The sequence below is a fragment of the Oryzias latipes genome, chromosome 12 (assembly GCF_053564925.1).
Source record: "Oryzias latipes strain Hd-rR chromosome 12, Olatipes_Hd-rR_3.1".
Taxonomy (NCBI): Eukaryota; Metazoa; Chordata; class Actinopteri; order Beloniformes; family Adrianichthyidae; genus Oryzias; species Oryzias latipes.
This window is the reverse complement of record NC_136248.1, coordinates 22463455-22489116: the sequence shown is the minus strand read 5'-3', so window position 1 is coordinate 22489116 and position 25662 is coordinate 22463455. Positions and strand designations below refer to the sequence as shown.

At 36.9% G+C, this 25662-nt stretch overlaps 1 protein-coding gene across 4 annotated transcripts in view; it reads left to right on the top strand.

The window, feature by feature from the left end:
• amacr (alpha-methylacyl-CoA racemase) overlaps nucleotides 1-25662 on the top strand; it is a 29555-nt gene that overhangs the window by 2263 nt on the left and 1630 nt on the right. The window contains exons 1-6 of one of the 4 annotated variants that reach the window (XM_023960900.2): nucleotides 4709-4768; nucleotides 5063-5158; nucleotides 5989-6245; nucleotides 6745-6888; nucleotides 9527-9687; nucleotides 25210-25396. In XM_023960900.2, the coding sequence (XP_023816668.1) occupies nucleotides 5999-6245; nucleotides 6745-6888; nucleotides 9527-9687; nucleotides 25210-25396 (739 nt within the window). In that variant the 5' untranslated portion in view covers nucleotides 4709-4768; nucleotides 5063-5158; nucleotides 5989-5998. Of the gene's footprint in view, nucleotides 1-4647; nucleotides 4769-5062; nucleotides 5330-5988; nucleotides 6246-6744; nucleotides 6889-9526; nucleotides 9688-25209; nucleotides 25397-25662 lie in introns of those variants that run through there. The other 3 variants (XM_023960901.2, XM_023960902.2, XM_078956337.1) reach the window with 3 other exon arrangements.

Here is a 25662-nt window from a genome sequence, read left to right as displayed (position 1 = left end):
ATCCCACTCTTTTGCATGTAGATGACCTAGAGAGGTTGTAAAAATAATTTAGAATTATATGATGTCAGTCTTTAAAAACACAGGAGGAAAAAAATTAAATAGTTTTCAATATAATTAATGCATTGACCATCCTAGCAAGATAGTAACGTCAAAAACAGTGAAACATCATGCTTCCCGAGTGACCTTACACTTTTTTTATTTGTTGAGGTTTTGGTCAATCTCTGATGCACCAAAACAAACTACATTTTACATTGGAAAAAACATAAGCAAGAAAACTTTTGTGCGCTTAGGGAACAATGATTTCCTTCAGAAGAGATTTAGAAATGCGCAAGCTATGAACAAAAAAAAAAACAGTTTACTGTAATATAGAAGCAGGGATCTTGTTCTATCTAGACAGTTTTCAGCACATTGTGACCCTGGAGATCCTCAAAAAAGATATGCCCGCTTTGTTGCAATTCTAGCTCCCTACAGAGGAATCAATACCTCTACTTCTATAATTGATCATTCTCTGCTGTACCAAATGTGGCAAGGCTTCAAATTATCTTATGTTTTTCCTTGAAGTTTCTGCTATTGTGTTAGAGCAAGCTGCGTCTCTTGTCTGAGGTCAGTGGGTTTTACCACCATTAAACTGTACAAGACACTGCAGCAAATCAGAGTTCAGGTACAGAAACGAAAATGTGACTAACCCCACAGAAGCTTGCCTCAAGCAAGATCTAAAATGCAACTTTAAGTAGACCTGCAGACTGTGAATACATCGATTTTTCTTGCACTGAATCGTCCAAACTGGATCATTGCTGTCATTTCATTGTTAGTGCTGCATCCAGTGTGTTTCTTGTGTCTCCAGTGTATATCAGTTTGGATCTTTTGATTATTTTTTCATTACATCATGTAATTTTTGTGTAATTGCTGCCTTTTTTAATATTATTTTTTTACCACAAACCTCTTTCAGCTATTTCTTTTCTATTTCAGTTGAATAATTGTTTTAGTTTCCGTCGTATTTTCAAACCTCGCCCTTAGAGGTTTGGCTTTGTTTGTAATCCCATTACATTTTTTTATATGTTAACAAAATGTCTACTTTGTTACAGCTTCCCACATGTAAAGCTCAGCCCAAGCTGGGTGTATAAAGGTTTGTTCTACAAGCCACATCCTGGCAGAACTATTTTACATGTTGATTCAAAAAGGCTATAGCATGCTGTTCAAAGACTACCAGATCTTAATCTTGAACAACTCTGCAAGATTATTAAAACAAGCACATTTATTCCCCACGTTCCGCCTAATATACACAAAACCATGCACAGACTGCACACACACAACATAGTCAAAGTAACCATTTCCCCCCCAGCAGACTCCAGGCTTGTAAAACATTGATCCGTTAATGGTTACCCTCAAGAGCTACCAGAACTACTTTTAGAAGATTTGATAATTTATTCTATATAAAATTGTATTTAGATTGTATTTTTCTATTTTTGTATGAAAGAAAGAAATAAAGAAAAACAAAAAAAAAGTTACTAAAGACATTTGCAGCCTTTTGTGTCTACCAATTATGTTCTTTTGGTGTCATTTTTAACAGAGCAAAACTATATTTGTCAAATAGAGTTCTTGATCAAAATTATTACTTATCTATGAAAATGTTACAATTTTTTATTTTTTTATTTTAAAATAAAACAAAAATGTTGTTGTTTTATGCATAGACATACTAAATGATAAATATAAACATTGAAATTGAGTGCCAAAATAATTTATACAACAAAAGGAGAGAAATAAAAGAACACTGAGATGTATGAATATGAAAGGTTTAATATTGATTTACCTGGGCTACATGGAACAGAAATTCTCTGCTTATCTCAGTGCAATCTCTTAAAAAAGGCAAAATAAAATAGTTAGTTTATTTGCAAAATCTATGTAATGCAGAATAACATTTGGCCTTTTCTATAATGTTTCTCAGTGTTATTCATTCACCATATAAAGATGTGGTTGTAGGGGAATTGCACTTGGTAGTTTCTGTGTCCTATTTCAAAACCCCTTACCAAAAATTGCCCTTATGTAAGACAACTGTCAGTGTTATTTTGGAATAAACGCTGCTAAATGACCTTTATTTATAATCTTAAACCTTTTTACACATCTGCCTCTCATGCAAAAGATGCTCCAAGTCTTCAGAAGAGTGCTTTGACTCCTCGGTACAGCATCTGGGTAGATAATTATGTTCTTTCAAAGTATTTGTCACACTCTCATGTCACTGTCTTTCACATAAAAGAAGTAAAGTGTTGCTGATGAGGATAAAAAGAAATGAAAGAAACATTGATCCTGGGTAGTTTTTTCTTTGACAGTTCATAATGAATCTCTCACATTACAGCTGGCATCATTAAAAAAACGGGGCTTTTAGCAGGATAAATATGGTGCCTAACAGGAAGCTGTTCAGCAGGGAGCTGTAATTATCTGTTGGATAGTATCTGTATGTGGTTAATTTTCTTTCAAGTTTTTTTTTGTTTGTTCCCTGCTGCTTTCTGCTTCTTATTGTTGTGTTGATTTGCATGTATCTGTTTATTTTTAATGGATTACAAACCCTTCCTTTTGACAAAACTTGCCAACGTATTTTTCTATGATCTTAAACATTTTCTTAATCCTAATTAAAAAATAACAACAAACGATTTATGATTCTTGCAGAAGATGTTTTCAGTTTTAGTCTTCTGACTTTTGCCATTTTACTTAAGCTTGTTTGACATTCACTCCGTGTGTTTTATCTTGCTTCTATTTTTATTTTGTCTCATGGACATATTATTATCCCTCACATACATTTAGAGCTAGCAGAAGCTTTTATCCAAAGTGACTCACAAATTAAGTATGGTACACAATGAGCAAAAAAAACTAGTCTGACTCACTTTTGTTACCGTTATTTCTAAGAGTTATCTTTAAATATATAGAAGTTTAAAAAATGTGGGGAAAAAATCTTTGTTATTATTTTGTAACTTCTTAATCAAAAAAAAAGTTAAGGTTCAGTATCGTCATGGCAGACAAAATCTAAACATACTGTTAAAAGATTATAATATTACAGTAATTGCATTTGACCGTTGGTTAAATAATTCAGTAAGTATTTTGATAAGTAGTAGAATTTATCAATTATTTTTCAGGTTTATCAAATGTTACAACTTTAGACCTATGACTTCAAAGGTTACAAAAAGAATTAAGATGTCAGAAATAGTTTTTTTTCCAAGCTATGTAAATTTATAAAATATTACCAATAAAAAACATTTAATCAAAGATAATAACATGAATCACCACATTATTTGAGTGGGAACAAATTATGGTTTTGAGTGTCTCTGAGTTTAAATATTTTAGAATTAATCATGTATTACTCTGGAGCCACTTGGGTAAATTTAACAAGCCACTCTGCTTAATTTTCTTCTTGAAAGGTTATTTTTGGATTTTACTAACATGGAATCACTTTATAAGAAACCCAGTTTTCGTTTTTCAGTTTGTGAGAGCTTTTTAATCTAAATGTGTGATACTAACACTTGTGATTAAGGTAATCAAGATGATAAAATATTATAAATATTAATATGTTAATTTACCTGTATTTTTGCACCAAAAAAGCCAGTATGTGTTGCAGTGTATACATGTTATTAAAACTGCAATCTATTATTAATATTTTTGTGAAAATGCAGATATTGAAGTTTGGCCTATTCTACACCTACTTCGCAATACTTGGATTACAACAATGTGCTCTGATTAGATTATCCATCCATTCATCTATCTATAATAAATTACTAGGTCATGTCCCAGTGCAAACCTCGTATGACTATGACAGAGCAAATTAGCATGTCCTGAATAACCCAAAATTACAGTTTGCTCACCTGTTCTCCCAACATAAAGTGAAATCTGAAGACGGAATAATTGAACTGATTCTCTCAACACTTTGCTGCACCCTTCAACCAGCCAAAGCCATTGTGAGGCCATCATTTACCAAATGATCCACAAGTGTTGCCCTGATTTAATCAGCAATCATCCATGTGATTGGCCTCTTCTTCCCCAGTTTTGTAGCCTTCATGTATTGCATTTTTGTAGATAAATATGTACAAATATGTACTTCATGCCAATCCTGTCACTTGTTTTACAGTATACATACTTGTAAAGCGGGGGTTCACTTGATTTAAATATGAGTTTGACTGTGAAGGAGAGACTTGTCGTTGGTTTCAGCTAATAGTTCACACACCTCTTTTCCTCAGTGCATGAGGTTCAGCTTTGAAACGTCATTGATGGACATTTTCATGGAAACACAATACAATTATTTTAAAAATAAATGAACAAAACGTTTGACCAAATGCGCAACAAGTTTGTGTGCAGTGATACAAGCAATGACATGAAGATTATTAGTTGTATAGACAGTGGCTATTCACCCTGTACAAGTATAGTTAATTTTGACATAAATTGGTAAAAACAAGTTAATAATGATCAAAAGCAATTTAAAATGGATGAATTTGCAGAGATTTGTAGTTAATCAATTACTTAGTCTCCAAAATGTTGTGCAAAGTTTAATACTTTTGTAAAAAAAACGCACACAGGCAACTGAGAAAATGTATTTATTTATTATTTTATGTATTTATTTATTTGCAACTACAATTTCAGTTCCCATTTCCCTGCTGGCCTCAGCATACAGCCAATGCGCCGTGGACGTGATGACGTAACCAGGAAGTAAAGGGCAAGAAATAAAGGGAACGGTTCGCTTATCGTTAGTACCGGCGTAAGCCGACACGTACGAAACTACGCCTAGGTAGTTGACATTTTCATACCAGTGTTCTGTTGGATGTTGTTTTTTCTGCTTTGTGTTCATTTAAACAGTCTGCCAAACAAAATATGGAGTAGCTACACTGTTAAAAGACGACATTGCTCTTTGAACGAATAGGTTCTCTGCAATCGCCGTAAACCTTATTCTACGCATGCTTTTTTCCGTGTATTTAAATGATTTTTAATAAATACCTTCTCTAATTCACTTGAATATATTACGCATGTACAGTTATTTGAATAATATGTGCAATTTTATAAACGTTTCAATGTGCTTGTGTAGCTTGTCTGTGCTCCACCGCCGTAAGTGTTAAACATTTCAAACGTACACCCTGAAAGCTCCAGCAGCATACCCCTTTACCTTTAACCGTGAACTAAGGTAAGCCAGATAAACACGCATGTCCCGATAGGATACTGAAACAATGTGTTATTGTGTCAATCGTCTTAATTACTCACAACATGGTTGTGCAAAAAGGAGGACGTATTTAATATCACTATCATGACTTAAAAAAGCTTGAAGTTGACGTTTGGACCCCACGTTAAGAAACTAGTGAGATATTACACACGTATAACCCAGGCAGGTGTGCTAACAGTAAATGCAGAGTAAATTTACACATTTTCAGTTTTCTATTTTCAACATTTTCATCGAATGTTTAACCTATTTGTATTCATTTTTTGGCAAAACTTCCTGTTGTACTGTCAGTAACGGGTATATTTAGGTCAAAGGTTACCGGACACTTTGTAATTTAAAAAAGAAGTGTTCTTTTTCATTTCTATTCTGATTATGATTATAATTATTATGGTTATGATGATGATAATTATTAATATTATTGTTGTTGTGTTGGATCACTTTGCAGAGAGACATGTCTCTTAAGTGTAGGCCCTGTTTTGGTGCATCAATATTTAAAAATAAAATAAAAATATACATTTTGTCTTTCAGTGCTCTAATGGGGAGTTATAGGGATGTTTTTACATTTTCTGACTAGCATATAGTGTGCCATAACTGCATGTTTTATTTGATTTTTTTTTTTTTTTAAATGCTCACTTTTTGTTTGACACTGTTGCACAACAAAACCTGTAAAAGTTATTTATTGCTGCAGATTCACAAGAAACACCTAAACTTCCATCAATTTTTTGTAAAAAAAAATCAAAGAGTAACTTGGGATCTTGGAATAAGACATTAAAATGTCTTATTTCCTTTTACTTTAGGCCTTTGGTCATGGCACTGACTGGAGTGAGAGTTATCGAGCTGGCGGGTCTGGCCCCTGCTCCATTCTGTGGCATGATCCTGGCAGATTTTGGAGCCAAGGTGATCCGCGTGGATCGCACTAAGACGCTGACGAATTTGGACACCCTGGCACGGGGGAAGCTGTCTGTGGCCATCAACTTGAAAACATCAGAGGGAATCTCCCTTCTCAAAAACCTCTGCGTCCAGTCGGATGTGGTGCTTGAGCCCTATCGGAAAGGTGAGAATACTTTGATTTTTACTTAATCTCAAGTCCTGTCTCCTATCTGTTAAAACTTAGCAAATGTTCATAACTATATAAAGATTCAGAAGAAACGTGTCCTCTCATTTTTACTTCCAGTAAAACAACTGCTACATTAGTAAAATACAACCCTCATTATGCCCGAAATAAACCATTTCCAATTCCAATGTCAAATAACAAATGTAGTCAGTGTGTGATGCTCTCTGGTTAGTTCAAACACTGGAATTATTGCATGTTGTTGTGTGTGGGTGGCAATGCTTTGCTACAGTCTTTTAGCCGAGTTTTTACTGTCATTTTGGTATCATAAATGATAGGGCGGACAACATGTAAAATATAATTTTGCATATTAATGTTTTTTAAGGATCAAGATCGAGAAGCCCTGAAAAGGGGATATTTAATTTGCGTTATCCTTGCATACTATTTATAGTGTAATTGGCTGCTTTAGAGATACTGGAATATTTGATATGTTTCTTTTCAGGCGTCATGGAGAAGCTGGGGCTGGGTCCACACGAGCTGCTGAAACAAAATCCTCGTCTGATTTATGCCAGATTGACCGGCTACGGCCAGAGCGGCTGCTTTGCCTCAGCGGCAGGACATGACATCAACTATGTTGCAATGTCAGGTAATAACACCCAAAGGTGTTGATGTTCGTGAGTAGGATTGTGTAAATGCAACATGAATGGATAATACTGATAGAAGGTCAGTGAGTGTTCCTGTGTGAGACAGCTCCGCCTTTGTTTTTGTTTTATGTGGTGCATCCTTAAGCGATTTATTTTTTATTTTTTACTCTCCGATTTCCAAAGCTGAACAGTCTCTTGCTGACTTGGTGCCCCTGTGTTAGCAGAAGAAAGCAAAACAGTAAATAGAGCATGTTTTCAGTCAAGAATATAAAGTCTGTCTGTGTGGAGCAATCTCACCCCCTTCCCAATACTGGGGGGTATTCCAGAAAGCAGGTTATGCTAGCTCCCACGGTAAGTTTGAGGCTAAGGAAGTTGATAACCTCAGCTTTCGGTTCCAGAAATGGAGGTATGTTTCAGGGTAGGTCAAGTTGCCATAGCAACTCATGCTTTGAACATAACCTGGGGGGTATTCCAGAAAGCAGGTTATGCTAGCTCCCACGGTAAGTTTGAGGCTAAGGAAGTTGATAACCTCAGCTTTCGGTTCCAGAAATGGAGGTATTTTTCAGGGTAGGTCAAGTTGCCATAGCAACTCATGCTCTGAACATAACCTGGTCTGGAGCAGGTTTAGTTGAAGCTTAGTTTGTTTACCGAGAGGTGAAGCAGCATGGTGTGTCCATTTGAAGATGATTTAGTGGGTGAAGAAGCTCAGATAATACTTTTTCCAACATGAGAGGGTGATAAGATCACATATGGATGTTGGAAAATCAAACTTTTTTACTTTGATCTAACTTAGTTATTTGCTTCAGTTAAGATAAATCATTTGTTTGTTCAGTCAACTTAAAAATAACACGCAGTTTTCAGACAGTTATTTTACTTTCATTCAAATTAATTCAATTGAGTAGGTGTAACTTTGGTCCTGCTGTTAGATCGGCACCGCAAGGGATTCTGGGATATCATTTCCTTTGCCTCTCTGGACGGATTTTGGTTTAAGTGTGGGTTTTTGACCAACTGTGTTTAGTTGTTTAGCTGTTTTACTGTGTTTTGCCATGTTCTGCTGAGTTATTTTGTCCTACTTTGCTCAAGTCTCTGCACCATGAGGGAGAGTGAAGGAGAGGATGATGAGTTTATATGGCACCCCTACCTAATGGTGGATAATGATAATAACGGAAAATTCTTTAATGAATTTGTGCACAACAGCAACCTTTTTTATTGTTATAAAAATGAGTATATCTGCCGGCTCATACTTAGACATATGAGAGATCAAGAAATGTAATTAATTAAGATGGAAAAAATATTAATTGAAATGGAGTAATATGACATTTAGTTAGATAAATACATAAATTTGAGTTGTATAAACAATTATTGAGTTTTATAGACGTAAGAAATTAGGTTGAATACATTTAACTCAATTACTTGTTACCAATAGAAGTAATTCATTTAAGGTTGCAAAATTGGATAAGTTTTATATATATATGCGTCACAAGGAAAATGGAAATAAGATCAGAAACTTGTGCGTTTACTTTGTCTGTTCTTCTACTACAAGCAGAAACTCTTTCTTTTGATGATACAGCCGTGTTACTTTCTTGATGGACGTATAATCTTCATACGCCGTCATTAAAATCTCAGACTCCGTCTCACTGAAGTATAGCGCTCTCTTTTTTTCACCAAGCGTTTCCATGGTTACTCCAGAAATCGGCGATCCATTGAGAATGTCTTTATGTACTTGAGATGCACATTCATTAACCCAGGGTTACTAAGTTGAGCGTAATTACGCCAACTCGTATCCGGTCTTTTGGAACCGACATGCCCAGAGTAAGCAAGTTCAGGCGGATTTCAGCCAGAGTTCAGGCTTAAAGTCAGGCTAGTTTAAACATGCTTCCTGGAATACCCCCCTGTTGATGAGAGCTCTCTGTTTACACGCTCTCCCCCTAGCTTACACCCCGTCACACCCCAACCTAGCATAAGCGGTACAACAGTAATTGCGAGCACAATTGAAGCTATCCAGCCGTTTAGTTTTGAGCCAGATGCCAGCTCAGACAAGACAAACTAAGACGTACATGCATGTACAAGAGCTTTGTCCGTGGATCTAGGTGCTTACAAGTAACTGCATCCGAATGGTTTAGAGCCAGAGAGCTTGTTGCACGCCCAGTGTATTTTCTACATCTCAACTACAAGCTTTTTCAAAAAGCATTTTTTGTCTGCTTCTGATTCACAACAATTTGAATAAAAAATGCTTAGAAATGCAGTTTTAAGCTTCACTTTCTAACATTTTGCAAACAATGTTCCATGCGTTCTCAATGATGTAAAGATCCAACTATAGATTCATTTATTTTAGGAAATATGAAAATACCCCTTTATTTTCGGGACAGTTGCATTTTTTTTTTTTTTTTTGGTTTTTCATTGAACTTTTCTAACTGTAAAGCAAATGAGTTGCTGAAGAAACACCACTATTTGATAGGGTTTTAAAACTTAATCTTTTAAAATTAGTTTTCAGTTTAAACTAAAAAAAAAACTGAAAAAATATTTTTGTGTTACCTTTAAATACACACTGTGAACCTTTCTTCTTGATTGTTTTTAAGGGAGCTGTTTTTTTTTTTTGTTTCAACTATAATTAGTTTTTTCCTTTTAATCCCTTCACAGGCCTTTTATCTCGACTGGGTCGCAGTGGAGACAAGCCCTATGCTCCGCTAAATCTTTTAGCAGACTTTGCTGGTGGTGGCCTCACCTGCGCGCTGGGGATAGTCTTAGCGCTGTTTGAACGGACAAAGTCAGGGAAAGGACAGATCATTGATGCCAGCATGGTGAGTATTAAAAGCAAGCTTTTCTTGCATTGTCTCAAAACTGGAGCCACAGCTTTGGTCACTGAGGCTGAGTCACATTCAGCTTGACTCTTGAAAGACGCAAACAAGTTTAATAACTGACTTTGCTGCGTACTGTAGTTTTATTTATGTGGACCACGTCTGGTTGAAGCATCTTGCATGTCTGCAGCCTCCTGCCAACTGATAGTACACTGCCCACAGTGAAATAGTAGATCAAAGCCTCTGAATCCCGCAGAGTGTGTCCCATTCAATGCATGCATAGCTAGGTCTCAAAGCAGAACCACACTAATGAACTTCATGAAGGCAACATGCACAAAGAACCCTTTTTTTTTCATCTTTGCTTTAGAGAACATGTTTGGGTGTGTGAGGTGGATACCAACATAAGAACTCTATCATAAAGCGAGCCTTAAAAAAAAGTTCCTCTGTGAGCCGTTTAGATTTGCGGGGTATTTTTACATCCCAGGCGCAGATCAGAGATACACTTTTATATCTACGCGTTCTGATTCCCTATGATGCTACACTACAGCTTCGGTGGTCCTTCCCATCCTTCTCATGTAATACATCATTATTAGACTTCTTTTTCTGAAAAGCAGGCAAAAATGTCTGATCTGGGATCACACATCTTGTTCTTAAAGGTTGGCCAATTATAGTGTTAGGTTAGTGATTGACTGAGGTAAGTAACAATAACTTTCTCTCAAGGGACTCTTGTTTCTCTTACGACTTTTTGAACTCACATTGAGATGAAATCTCTAAAAGGAAAATTTAAAAATACTACTAAAGGTGAAATGTTAAATGTTAATAGATGGTAAAGGGAAGAATTTAACCTGAATGAATCCTGAAAAATCCCTTTAACCTGAAAAAAGGTTGTATAATTTCTAACTTGGAAACAGACGTTTACAGTTTTCTCCAAATGCTGTCTCAAGCTAGTATAAAACCATTGCCAAACTGGCCTTCATGGTTATTAATTCATTACAGTGTTGCTTTACAACTGCCCTTATGTGTGGATATGGGCTGTCTGCCGGCAAAAAATGGACAAACCTTTATGGGGCGTACAGGTCTCGTAGACCGCTCGCTAAGTCTGTAATAATCTTCTTCTTCTTTAAGCAAACACTTATAAAACACGTAAGAGTGAAATAGGTGAGACGCAGGCGTGTCGTACAGATTTTTCATTTCATCAACCTGCCCAAATCCAGCGCACTGCTCAAGGAGCCTGTAAGTGCTGTTCTACGGATAAATGCACACTCCTTGCACGTTTCTTGTCCGCAACCTGGGTGTTAAATATAAGGAAAATACACAATGAAAACGTAGTTGGTGTGGGCATCCTATGGAGATCTTACAGGCACTTGCGTATCATTTGCACGCCCTGTGCGTGCAACATTTGCATCTGGTCAGTAAGGAGGCAGCACTCGAATCGTACGGGTGAATGTGACTAAGGCTTTAAACTTTTGTCTCTTTCCTTAGTTTTCTCATTGTTTACAGTGACATTTAAAAAAAAAATCAAAATACAGTTGTTTTAGTCTTATAATTTTTTTTTTGTGTGGTTATATCCTATCACATATAATGCTGTTTTTCATCCTTTTGGATTGAAAAAAGATTGGGAACATGGTTCCATGTAATTATCACCAGGACATGTCCAAAAGAAAAAGCCATACAGATTTGAATTTTCAGTCTGCTGAGGGAAAGCTCTGGCATATTCCTGCATAAGATCCTAAATTTTCCTTTTTTGGGGGGAGTAACATGGGCATGGAAGTCTTTGCCGAATCACCTTTGCTTAGTGAGAGCGCCAAGAGCCTGCAACCACCAAACAGCTGCAATGTGAGATAACAGGGCAATTAAATGCAGGAAGAAAAAAAAAAAGACTTGGGTTGGTTTGACTTTTTAAGAAGGATCTGTGCTTAAGGAGGAGCTGTTGCTGGAGTCTGCACGTAGGTGAGAGCAGAGGCCGCTGGACTTCGAATCACAGCTGGAAGTGAAAATCCAGCTGATTCTCTGAAAGCCATTGGAGCTTTTTGATATTTTTCAGGCCATTTCAAAAAGCAAAGGCAACACCGCCTGTGCAGCAAAACAAAACCATGCTGTCTATGCAGGATGGAAGATTTCATCAGTGTTGTTTCTTTTTTAATAGTATGTTATTAAAATCACCTTTTGCAAATATGTACTTTCAGATATGTACTCACACCCCTCCAAACAACCCCAACCAATGATATTTTCTAAATAAAGCAATAAAGTACCTTTAAATCTCTTACATCTGTCATGTTATGTAAACTATAATATCAATAGGAAAGACGGTAAGACCCTAAATGCTAAAGACAAACTGAAAGGGTTTGATTTTGGATGCTAAAACAGGCTCCTGTACTTGCTTTTACATTACAGCTGTTTAAGAGGTACCACTCATGATGCTCTGCTGAATGCAATAAGGGTTGGGTGTAGCTGTGAGACTTTGTCTGTTTGATGAAGAGGCGGTCACAGTGAACGACAGCAGAAGAGGCTGTCCCTGCTGCTTCAGAACATACTTTGATGTAAGGAAACGCCGCCGCTGCCTTTTCATCCGCCGCGTGTTTCTGTCAGGTGGATTCTGAGGCGAGGCGGGCTTTGTAGAGCGTGTCGTGCTGCTGTCCTGTCATTTTCTCTGTACAATGATCTGAGTGGGACGAGCTGCAGGGATTCAGCTGGAAATATGAGATTCGGCCTGGAAGTTTGTCACCTATTGCTGTGAATCAGCGCTGCTTTGCATGTCAACCCGCGGGTCACAGGCAACATTTTACACTTGTTTCATGTAAGTGCAGTGAGTGAAGGATTGGCTGTGACTTAAAAAATGAGAGAAAAAACATGTTTTACTGCTTTCATTTTTTAATTGTTTTGTTTTAGCTCACACTATTTTTCAGAGTTTTTGAAAAAGCGATATATGTGATGCTTACTTTAGTAAAAAGAAACTAAATTTAAGTCCAAATTATGTTCATATCATTATTTCTGTATTTTGTTTCTACTGTTATCAATACAAGCTTGCACTCTTGTACTTCATGTCTACTTTTTGTATTTCTCATTCTGGTTTTGCCCTATACTTCAGACTTAAGCTTTTAGCAGCTTGTTAAATTGAATGTTTTCAAGCTTTCAAACACAGATTCCCAAGAGACAGTTGGGAGTGCGCTTCTAAAGTTTCTTCGTGAAATCATTGACTGAAAGCGCATCGTGACGTAAGCAGCAAAGCCTGAGTTGCACAAGTCTAACCTTTTCCCAAAAGTCCTTGTCCTTGTTTGAGTTAGAGATTTGCACAAATATTCAAAAAGATGCTCCTAGAGAAGCAGAAGCATGATCACACTCTCCAACGAAAATTGTGTTATTGTTATTTGGCATTTTGCTGATGATGGATATTTGTAAAAAAGAAATATGCTTAAAATTGCATTTCTGAGTACTTCTTTATTTCATTGACAAGGTTACCCAAAAAACGTTGCCCTTTTTGGGTAACCTTGTCTTGCTAAAGAAAAATCCCTTGCAAAGACCTTCATAAAAAGAAGTTCAGAACACTGGCTGCAGCATCTTTCTCACATTGTAGAGAAATGAAAAAGAAAAAAAAAAGAACAAATTAAATGTTTGAAACTTTTCTTTCATTCACAATTACAATTGTATTGTGTTTATTTAGCGCAAAAAGGGGAAAAGAATGCAGCTTAATGAAAGAAGTTAAAAGAAAGGTTTTGTAAATGTTATTGTTTCTTATGGCACGATGGAAAAGTTGACTGATTAATTGGTTTTACCATCATCCCAGTTGTTTAAAATCAACCATAATATTCTGAAAGTTTTGCTCTTAAAAATGTTTTTTTTAATCATAAGTAAATACAAAGAAATAGAAACACCAGTATTTACTTTTTAAAACTTGATCTGGTACTTTTTAAAAATCTAACTTTGTATAAAAGCAGTGTTTAAGTCTTCATATTCATATTAATCAACTATTTAACAATATGTTTTACCCAGAGTTAAACTTCTTTGACAGTCTAAATCTTGTATCTATACACGAGTTGATCCAGATTGATCGATCTTCATCAGAAATGCACCAAATGTAGTTTTCTTGGCAGAATCTATTAGTTTAGTTGCATTATTGATTTTTTTCTTCTTCCAAGAACTACAACCCCCAGCTTTTAGTACAACAGAGGTCATTTGTGATGACCTACGGGGGTTGGCAGAAGCAGCCATTAACTTTGACTTCATAAGGGTTTTTGTAAACTTTTTTCCAATGGCTTCATTGGTCAATAAATGGATGCAGTGCAATATTTCGTTATTTCCTCACCATTTATAGCTGCTATGTTTAGTCTGTGTGAGGTTTTTTTTTTTTTTTTAGCAAATTTGTTTTGCTCAAACTGCAGCCAAGAGTTTCTTTTTCAGTGCTGGCCACTAATAAAATAAAGCTAGATTGATGAACCTGTATTCCCCTTGAGGAGTGAGCTGTTCCTAAAAGCAACTCTGTAAAGAGAATGAAAGACAGACAGTTATAGTGAAATAACCTCCTGCCAAGGTTTAGCCGGTAAGGAATAAAAAGGGGTAACTGCAGAGAAAGTTTTATTACAGAGCAGCCAGTTTTCTCTTATTTTCTTTCTTTTTAACTTTAACTAAAGTTGTATTTCTAAATGAAATTCTAAATCGTTTTGTTTTGATTTTTCTTTTTTTCTGGATAGCTTAACCTAAAGGAAAACATTCTTCATTTATGTTTTTTGAACCAAGAATATTGCTTTAATGTTAAACCTTCAAATAAAAATGGTCTTATGGTCTGAATACTAACGAAGTGTACCTAATTATGACTTTTGCAAAAGCTAAAATTCCCCATATGACCTTATTTTTATTTTGCACATCTCTTCCAGATGATGTTTCTTGATGATTTTTCTGATAATTAGTCACCCAGGCCATACTATACTACAGGATTCTATTCCTCTGTAGAAGTTTCAAACGTCTTCCAAATCGACCCTTTAAAGCCCAGAAGAGAATGCTGTGAAGTCAGGAAAATCTGTAATAATTTAGGAAAGCCACAGAGAGGCAGTATAACAGCTACAGGGTCAGCTGTTTTAGCATTCACTCAAATTACAAGGGATTCCGCTTTGTTTCCTTAATTATGCTCTCTTTAATTTATGAAGAAACTAACTACAAGCTAACTGCAATTTCCATGCTTTGTAAGAGTTCTGAAATTCTGCTTTGAAAGTAAATTAAATTACTCATTTCGGTGTGGACACAGAAATTCAGAATGGAAAGAAGGTTTTAGGTGAAGAAGTCATGGAAATACTGGGTTAAGATATTGTCTCCAGTTAAACAGCTTGCTTTTTTTAATGAAAACTGGAGGATTTCTCATAACTTACTATTTTTCTAGTAAAAAGAAATGCTGGATTACTGAATCTCCTAAAAGTGCTCCTGATTAAAAGAAAGTGTCTCATTAAGGAAGATACAACTGTAACAAGAGATGGGTTTTAGAGTTGTTCAAAGAGAGCTAAAAGTAGCTCAAAAAAACAAACACGAACTAAACAAAAGACTCTTCAAGACTTTTCCTTTTTGAAATTAAGTCTCCACTTTAGAGGAGGAAGACAAAGTATTGACATAATAAGCCCACTGTTAAGTTGGTTGAAGAGATTAACATTATTTAAGTTTTAAACCTTTGATCTTAACGAAGACTTTTCCTTTCCTTTGCAAGAGTCTTTCTGGCTTTGAAAATTAGGATCAAGGAGAGGTTGGTATGTAGATTTCTAACTTCTCCTCTTCACAGCAAGAGCATAGCTCTCGATCACATACGTGGGAAATTCTTCACAGTTGTGAATTTAGGAAACTGGTATTTTTTTATATAGTATAGTATATATAGCAGCTAGAGAAAAATAAATGTAAAAATAATTAATGGTGGCAAAAATGGTGTATTGAGGAGGTACGGAGGGGATTTTGAATATAAGGAAAAGAGGGCTATTTCTAAGCGCAATGTTTTGCTAGTTTGTTTTTTCTGATCGGGCAGAGTGCTCCTGCCCCAGGTGGGGAAGTTTAAGTGTCTTGGGGTCACAAGTGAGGGAAGATTGGAAGGCAGGTTGGAGTGGTTTCTGCTGCAATGTCGTTGCTATACTGGTCTGCTGTGGTGAAAAAAGAGCTGAGCTAGAAAGCAAAGTTTTCAATTTAACGGTCGATCTTTGTTCCAATACTTGCCTATGGTCATGAGCTCTGGGTAATTACTGGAAGTACCAGGTTCCGAATACAAGTGGCCGGAATGAGCTTCCACAGGGTGGCTCCATTAGAGATGGGACGAGCAGCTCGGTCACCTGAGTAAAGGTCTGCTCTTCCAAATCAAGAGGAGCCAGTTGAGGTGGCTCGGACATCTGGTCCGGATGCCTCCCTAGCATGTCCCACTGGACTGACCCCGGACAGACTCCAGAGAGACAACATCTCTCTGCTGGCCTGAGAACTCCTCAGGGCCCCCCCAGAAGAGCTTGAGGAAGTGGCCAGGGAGAAGGCTGGGCATATTTGCTTAGACTGCTGCTCTCTTGACCCATTCCTGGATGAGCAGAAGAAAATGGATGGATATTCTAGTGAGCCCCCACAATCTGTATCTAAATTTTAAGTCCAACACAAAGGTACCAAATGACCACATGAGGATATTTTATGAAAAGGGCTATGTTCCTTTTACACCACGTTAAAAAAGTCCTACTTTGCATCAAAAGTAAACTTGTTTACAGCCTGGTTACAAAAATGTTGAGGGTGTTTTCCAGAACCTTTCATTTCAGGTTTCATTTTACCCTTTAGAACATGTCTATGTGTACTAGCCGTGTTTTTTCTTACTTTATGTCTTTTTTCTCTAGACGGTGTGGAATGTGGTAAATGAAACTAAGTTTGGTGTAACTAAGTCAAACTATGTCTGTCTGGACCCTATGGGAATTAATAATCCTTTCAAATTAAAGAACAAATTACATTTTAAATTAAAAAGCAGTTATTTAAACACGTTCACATGGCAGTCTTACTACCAGCATCAATCTTACTCAAAACTTTACTGATGCAAGTCAAAGAAAATCTCTTCCCAGAAAAACAGAGCGGAGCTATAATAACAGGATCCCAGCAGTCAAAGATGTAAAGTACGCAGAAGAGATCAGCAGAGAGCCGCTGAAAGGGCAATTTGCAGACAACCAACAAAGCCTAATAAAAAAAAATGTTTTGAATTTAAAGCGGATAACTTAAAAAACACACTTGTTTTCTCAAAAATTCTGAAAAGTAATGCTATTGGATGGGCCACAAACTTATTTAAAAGAAAGGCAGAAAAAAGCAGGGATCTTTCTCAAGTTCTTTAGTTCCCTGATGTTAATAAAGAATATTCTTTTAGTAGATTCTGCAGTCTGACAATATTTGAACGTGGCCCAAATAACAAAAAATCCAATCATAAATTCACATTAACAAACTATTAAAGGCTTTTTTTACACTCATGATGGACTCCCCCTATTGTGGGATGAACCCCGATATTTGAACAATTTACACTGAAAGACAGGCTTTAAACTGAATGAAGTTCACTTTATTCGCTTATCTTGGCAAGTTCAAGCATAGAACTGTTCATTGAAAACATATTTTACTCCTTTATTCATTCATCCATTACCACCACCAAGGACAAGATGCAAAAGAAATGGTATTGCAAGAGAAAGATGGAACAAAAAGCATCAGAAAGCTACACCCCCTGGCCTTGCTTGAAGGAGGTTTTATCCTTGAGTAGCATCAAGGTCAACACATTATTTTCTGCTAACTCCCAAATGTGGAGCGCTACCTTCCTCTTTTTCCCCTTATAATCCAGCACTGCGTTCTTAAAACCCCATACTCTTTCTCCGCATTCCTCCCCACCCCTCCGGAGTTTACAGACCAGATGAAAGAGCTGGTCACCACTGGGAACAAACTTACCCTCTCCCGCCTCCTGGCAACTTCTGGACGACAACTCCCTGTAGTGCCAGTGTGCTTTTAAATCACCTGCCAGCTTCAATGAGTGTCATGGATGTGACACTCAGCACCTCATCGTCCTCTTCGATGGCATGAGAGTCCTCCTCAGCCTCCCCAGCTCAATGAAGACTCCTTAAAACCCAATGATTGTGGAAGGTCGTAATTTTCTGTGTCAACACCAAAACAAGGAGAAAAGGAGTATAAAAAGGCCCAGGAGTAGAACACATTTGCATGTTGAATTTGTTGGTGGAACTTTAAAAGTTACCCACTGAACATCTTGAAAATAATTTCATCTGCAGCAATCATTGTCAGCTATAAAAGAAAACCCTGAAGCTAAAAAAAAACAATAAAGTATGGTAGAATATGATTTGTGATAGTATCTACTTAATTAAAAAGAAACTTTTAAGTTTGGCTTGGCTAAATGCAACTCTGAACATCAAATGGAACAAATGTCACCTTGATACCCTAACGTGCTTGTCAGTTTTGACTTGTGAGAGAAACTCCTGGTGTAGCCTCTTGGGTAGGGGGATTCATGTTATGAATATAAAGGCTCTTGGTGTGACTGAGCCAAACAATACGGGCAAACTCTCATATAGAGACATCAGAACTCAACTTGTTTTTTTCATCTTTGAAACATCTCACTCTTCCAAACCTGTAATATCACCCATTTGGTTTCAGTCATATTACAGTCCATTAAGCCTCACTCTTGTAACATTTTATTCCTTGAGGAGTCTGTGGGCTGAAGTCAATCATAGTGTGCATTGAACTGTACCAGAAGCAGTGAAGAGGACACTCCTCATTGGCGATCTGTCTGACAAACTGACTCTGCCTTGTTGGCCTGAACTTTCTTCCACACATTTCACTAAAGCGTTTACTCCATTTCTGTCCTCGGGCCATTTTAAACTCACTTTCTCACTCTCATCCTGATTCACAACTTTTTTCCCTGCTGCTTCCCCCAAGTGCAGGAAGAGCCCTCAGATGAGTAACAATTTCTAACCAGAGCACTTTCATTTCACGTGCTTACAGTGGAGCTCCAGGCTCTTACTTGGTCTTAAGGTACATTAATGATTTTTGCTAATTTTTTTATCTTAGTTAGATTCTTTGTCTGACACTAAGAGCAATTTCTCTTTATATTATTTGATTTTAATCTGCCACAGGCTTTTTTTTTCTTTAAAAAATATTAAAGTTATCTTTCTCAATTGAGCAGAATAATAATCAAAATAATTAATTTAGCTTAAAATGACATGCAAGCCCAAAAATTGTGGGTGAGAGGAGATTGGATCAACTTCACTATCAAAAACTGAATGTGGCAAAGATAAATGAATATTAAAGTGACATGAACTGTTGATATAAAAAGCAAAACATTTAAAGGTTACATAAATAATAGGAACAATTTGGGAAAAAATGTGCAATAACAGCAGTAGTTAAGTGCTAAGATAAAAAACGTAAGATATGATTGTGTGAATGAACTCATAGTGAACCTTAAGTACTTTGAGGAGGTTTTAGCATCTTTTCACCTGAAATAGTAAATGTTCTTTCAAGGTTTATATTGTGAGCTCCTCACAAGCATCCCAAGGATTGTGGAAAGTGAAGACACTTTACTTGAAACATTTCAGGGTCAAAGCCTGTCCCAGATGTCATTTCTCTCAAGTCTTTTCTTCCATAGGAAAAATCTATGAAGGCACACCTGGTTTCAATTAGTCATCCACAGTAATGAGCTTAAAAACCGTGCATGCCCACGCATAAGAAAATTCCCACCTTTTCATGCAATAAGACATTTGCATAAATGTAGATAGCCAAACCTTCATGTGTTTTTCATAGGAAAAAGAAAAACAGGAATTTTTTTCTTAGTCTTGTCAACTTATGTTTTTTTTCTTCCTGGCAAATACAAAGGAGTAGGGCTGGGCAATATGGCCTAAAAATAAAATCTCTGCGATTTTATTTTTTCTTAAAATTCAACTTCTGATTTTTTTCCTGATTCCCCCCCTACTTAAGGAAAGCAATAATTACAAACGGCAGACAACTTAAGTTAAAGCAAACTTTGCTTTTATTTAAGCAAACACAAGACAAATGTAACCCCCATTTCTGGGATGAATAATAAATAAATGAACACACTCTTGGAATTAAAGTCCCAGCTGTGTTGTATGTAACACTTTGTAGTCTAGACTAAAAGGAGACAAACATTCACCTTGAGAGTAGCACCATTTTCTAAAGGATTAACAATACAGCTCATATCGGGGGTCTAAGGTTTTAATTAAACTAATAAACCCCGTCTTCTCCATGATAAATATGGGTACCATGTCTTTGGCTATATGCAAAGCCACCGCTTGGGTGATTGTTCTCCACCTTGCCCTTTTCCTAGGGATGGGTATCGAGCCCCGGTATTGAACGAACCCCGGGGCAACATTCTTCAAGACTGCAGTATCCGTAAGATCTGACCTCAACGGTTCTGCTATCGGTACTGGAGAAGTCGCAGTAACAAATAACAAATAACAGTAACAACTAACTACTAACTAACTAATAAACTAACCATATAGGTGTTGTTGTGTATGTGTGTCAGTGCTGCGTGTGTAAGAGGAATGAGCATGTGCCGTGCAAGAGTGAGTGAGAGTGTGCACAAGTGTTGGGAGTTCATGTTTGGAGTTACGGAGTGAAGGAGCACAGTAATAAAATGTTTCCCCCAGGTGTTGGAATAGGTTTGTGGTGCGGCTGCCTTTGACTGCAATGGGCTTTAGGCAATTGTGGCAGTGTGGGGTCTCTTCCTCCAAGTCTGTGGCAACAAACCCATACCAGTTCCAAACAACAGATGATTTTATTCCTTTCTTGGGAAACAAACTTCCCACTCTCATTGGTAGCCATGTTGTCGCTTGCTGTCTCGTGTGTGCTACGACGTTGTTTGTCGCTTGCCATACTGCCATGTGAAACTAACACTACGGAAGCTCTGGGGAGCCAAAAATGCGCCATTACACAAAAACTCGATTTAGTTATTTTTTAAATCGCCCGTAACAAAAAATTCGAATGAATTAATTCAATCGATTTTTCGCCCAAGCCTACGAAGAAGCAAGATGGTTGTTTTATACTCGAACTGCAGATTTCTCATATGAGTTTCTATGGGGACTGTCATGCAGGCTTTAGCTTGAACATGTGCACCTTCAGCTCCTCCTGAAAGCCCAAATGTGTGGCTGCTGCCTGTTTCAAACCAGGATAATAATGGTCATGATGGAGCCTGTCTTTGTTCTGTGAGGCAGTGCATTATGATGCAGCTGGTTTCTGTCCTGTATTTTCAGCCACAAACTTGTGATGTTGACAGATTTTACAAAAGCTATATTTTTCTTTTCCACATAAAGGCACAGCCACATTGTTCAGCTCTTTAGAAATGGAAAGAGTGCTCTTACAGTGGTTGTCTGATGCTGTACAAGATTAGATCTCCAGGACACAAAAAGAAGGCGAGACAAATCAGGAACTCGCCACAACACTGTCGGTTTTCCTCGAACTTTTGCACAGAATTCCTCTCTACAACTAAAATCCACCCTCAACCAGCTGTTATTTTGAACATATGACTTTTGTTATTTTTGATCATACTAGCAGGCTACTGCCTAACTATGTACCCACAAAGGGGCCCAAGTCTAGTCCCTCCTGTGCCGGTGCCCAGTCTGTAAGAATTACAGGGTTGTGTTAGGAAGGGCTTTCGGCGCAAAAATCTCTGCCAAACCACCTGTGCAAATAGGTGAAAGCTGATTTGCTGTGGCAACTCCTGAAAGGATATGCTGAAAGGTGAACAACTTATACTTTATCATGCAAGCACATGCTAAAGACGTGTATGTCATTAGGGCTTGATTTAATGTGGAACTTTGTATGGATTGATTACACCTAGACTTTTATGTGGGTAACTTTTATTTGATTCATAAAATTAAAACTTCGGGATCTCAAAAAATGTAAATAAATGACTAAAACACTGCAGCACAGTATTTGGTTGAAGGCTGAAGGATAGTGATGTGGAATGAAGGCGATCCATCTGTCAAGCTGCTGACATGCAGTTCCAATGGCAACCTTTATTTGCTCTGTATTTATGGTTCTAGTGTGCTGGATCGTCTTCACAATGAGTTGTAGAGTCGGAGAGGGTTTGGTATGGTAAGGTTGCTAGCTATTTAATCATCGAGATGTCAATACTTCTGGAAGTCCAGTGGTCTTCCTTTTCAAACATCTTCACGTTTCATGCAGAGTCCAGGTGTCAAACTCCAGGACTTGTGTCTTACATGTTATCCAAATAACCTGCCATTGTAACTTCTTATTGGCAAAGCACACCAGATCCAGGTAACCATCATGGAGCACACAAGCCTTCCTCCGCATGAAAGCATCAGGTGCATTTAAATTTCCAGGCAGTTCAGGGTATTCTCCTACTTTTCCTTAAAGTAACTGGGATCGGCTCCTGCATCCTCAGTTATCCTTCACCGGCCTAAACTGGTACAGCAAATGGATGGATGGGTTGCTGGATGGATGGATGGATACAGTATTCTGGGACGAGTAACGACTTTTTCTATTTTATTAATGTTATACCACAAATCAAGAATAGAAAATTGTCATTATTATGTTCAGTAAATTGTCTTTTTATTTAAAAAAATAAACAAATGAAATTTCAGATCTTTATCAACATTTTGGACTGTACATCTTTAAGTGTAACCAGCTCACAGGAGTAAGATTGTGGTTTAGGAATGTACATTGGCAGTTTTTAAAAGATTATCACATTTGTATTTCAAGCACATTACATTACATATACAGTTATTACTAACTTAAAATTGAATGAATTGATAGATATTATTTTTAAATGTCTTTTTGATCAAAGTAACCTTTCTGTTTTGCATTGGTCTGCTTGTGCATGAATAAGGCTACAGACAGCTCACTAGTTTTCTTGAGGCAGAGATTTATGAGCTGCTTAAGCAGACACTTCTGTTCCTTATGGAGAAGCTTTTTGTGTCACTGGTGAGCTGACGTATGAGAGCAACATTTCCCTCAGGAACTGTACCAAAATAGTTAATATTAGCTGTATTCCCCTCACAGGGGTTCTAAAATACCACTCTTATGCCATCATTTTAAGTTCTAAAGGTGCATAAGTTTGTTTCTGCTGCAGAAAGCTATCGGTAATCTGTTCTCAAAATTTGTCATCTTTTGCTCAAAGATTTTTCAAAGTGGAGTGAACGAGGAGACAGTGAATTAAAGTGGCTGGAATATGGTTGGTTATAAATGACTGAGATGCACAAACAGATGGAGAGAGAGATGTAAATTTATGTATCAATCGTAGTAAAATATTTTCCCATCTGTTGGTATGAGACTTCCAAGAAAATGTACACGCAAACAGAATTAATTTTATTTTCACACTCTTGTATCTGCAGTCTTATTTTATTGTTATTCAGAAATATATTTTTCATGACCACAGCCCATCAAAAGAGGGATATAGATTCAGGTAGTTATCCCAGCTTCCACACAGACCTAATATTTCATGCATGAGTCTGGGTTTTGGCATACAATAATTTTGATGGCATTGAAGCCCTGACCAGTGACAGAGCGCCCTTTTTCTCGGCTGTGATTAGTTTCTTCACAGAGCAGAAGATTGACAGTAAATAAATTGCACTTGAAAGATCAGACCCTTTCAAGTTTCTCCACATTTTTCATGTCTTTGACTTCTTAAAGCCTCGTCAGCTTCCTCAAGCTGCACAAATCCACAATAAGATTTTTTTTTTTTGGAATGCTCTTGAATTTTTGTTTTTTGCAAACACAAAAAGTTGTATAAAGTGTAGACATACAACAATAAATAGGCTTCCTCTGTGTTCTCTTTTAAAGCTGTGATTATGAGTCATGTAAGTGTGTATTTTAGAAAAGGTTACACAAATGTTGCTGATTTCAATCAATGCGAAAACAAGTAATAAGGATTTACTGTTCATGTTCTTAAAAGGTTTTTTTTCAGCAAAGCTGTGAAAACACATTAAAAGCATCTCTGCATTAAACGCATTTCAGAATGTTTTTCTTTTCACCAACTTTGACATAATGCTCGAGACCCATCTGTTAATTAAGACTTTTTATCGATTTTGCACCTCAGTGTTGCTGCATATTTTCTTGAAGTGATGCTGTAATCTGTGCATTAAAGAGGTTCTCATTGCAGCAGGAATAAATAAATGTATACCCAGGACCACTTTGTCGGATTTGTCTGATTTGGGTCACAGAGGTTCTGGACTTTATTGCAGCTCAATGGAGCCTTGGTACGAGCTGTTCAGGTCTTTTAGGTAATTGGTTTGTACATTTAAATTGCCAGGGTTTGGTACTGTGGTTTTTTGATTTTTTGGTTGGGTTTTAATTTTGTTAGCTATGTTCCAAATTGCTTTGATTCCTGTACCCTTGAGCCCCCTCCTTAAATGATGACCACATCAGGTTATGGTTTTTAATCATCACAGATGTTTTCGTTAATTATCTCCTCAGGGCTCTATGCCTGATCCTTTTCTGTTTCCAAATGTTTGAGGTGTTTTTTGTTTTTATTTTGACAAGTTTAAATTCTGTTCTATTTTTCCCTTATCATTTAAGTTTATGTACACTTAGGTTCTGTCCATATTCCTTCACTACTCACTACATAAAACACTATATAGTGCGCTCGTTATTTTTGAGAAGATGTCCGAAATTACAACTCCAAAATCAAGTAACCTAGTCTGCTTCAATGTTCACTAGATTGGCAAAAATAAACCACAATGTATTACATTTGAACAGTTTTTTTTATATAGAACAAAAGGGTATTTTATTTTTTTATATAATTCATCCAAGTTTTCATCATCAGAACAGGGTGGGCTCGTAAATAATCTTTGGAAAGTGTTTATATTCATTAGGTTTTTACTTCGGGAAATTGGTGAAGTCATATTTGCCGTTAGTAAGTTGTGAGCGTGGTGATGGAATTGCTTTTAAAATCCAGAGGACTATGTAGTCCCACACTAGATACTTTTCTTGGAATGTTTGCAGTCTTTTGGATTTGGATCTATAATTGCCTCTGTTCAAGACACGGACTAGTTAATATTTCACATACAATATTTATTTTGCATTGTACTGGTTCATATCTTTTCCTTTCCAAGGACAACTTTAAGAAACATTCGAAAAATGTTTCTTGAATGTTTCACACACACTTTTTAGATCCAACACTAACAGACCACTTCATGCCATCCCCACCACCAACTCATTTGTAAATATAGTTTGGCCAACCTGCTCTTTGTGCAACGGACAAAGTGTCCAGAAAACCACTCACAAACCACATCCAGCTGAACCAAGAAAATAAGCATGGTATCTGTGTGATTTGATCCTGGACAGAAAACCTTTTTTTTCCTTTAGTAGTTTAGTATTTAGATGATTCCTAGTGCTTCATTTTGTTTAATTTGATTATTCCAATGTGTCACCCCCATCTCCAAATGAAAGTATGCAATTATAAGCCCTGTTGTTTTCATAAATTTGACATTGAAAATACTTTTAATCATTTTATTAAAAATAAAACATAAGGCAGAAAATGTCCCTGCCTTCTCTTCAGCTCCTCTGTTCTGCTATTCATAGGTCGAAGGAGCTGCCTACACAGGCTCATTTGTATGGAAATCCCATAGTATTGGTTTATGGGAACGTGACAGAGGGCAGAATATGTTGGACAGCGGAGCTCCATTCTACGATACTTACAGAACTTTGGATGGGAAGTACATCGCTGTAGGTGCCTTGGAACCCCAGTTCTATGACCAGCTTCTTAAAGGTTTGTAACTTTGAATAAACTGATAAATAATACGTTATCTGTATCTTTAAACTCCTACTCGGATAATCTTTTAAATCTATTGTGAAAGTGTTCTTTGTGTTTAGCATTCAGTGGTCAGTCTTCAGTGGTCTTTTAATTATGATTATTCCGTACTAATCTTTTTTTAAACTGCAGTGTTTCATCTGCCCCTGATTCAACATTATTTGAATAAAGAAATAATAATATTTTAAGCTAAATTGTCTTTATAAATGTCCTCCATCATGAGA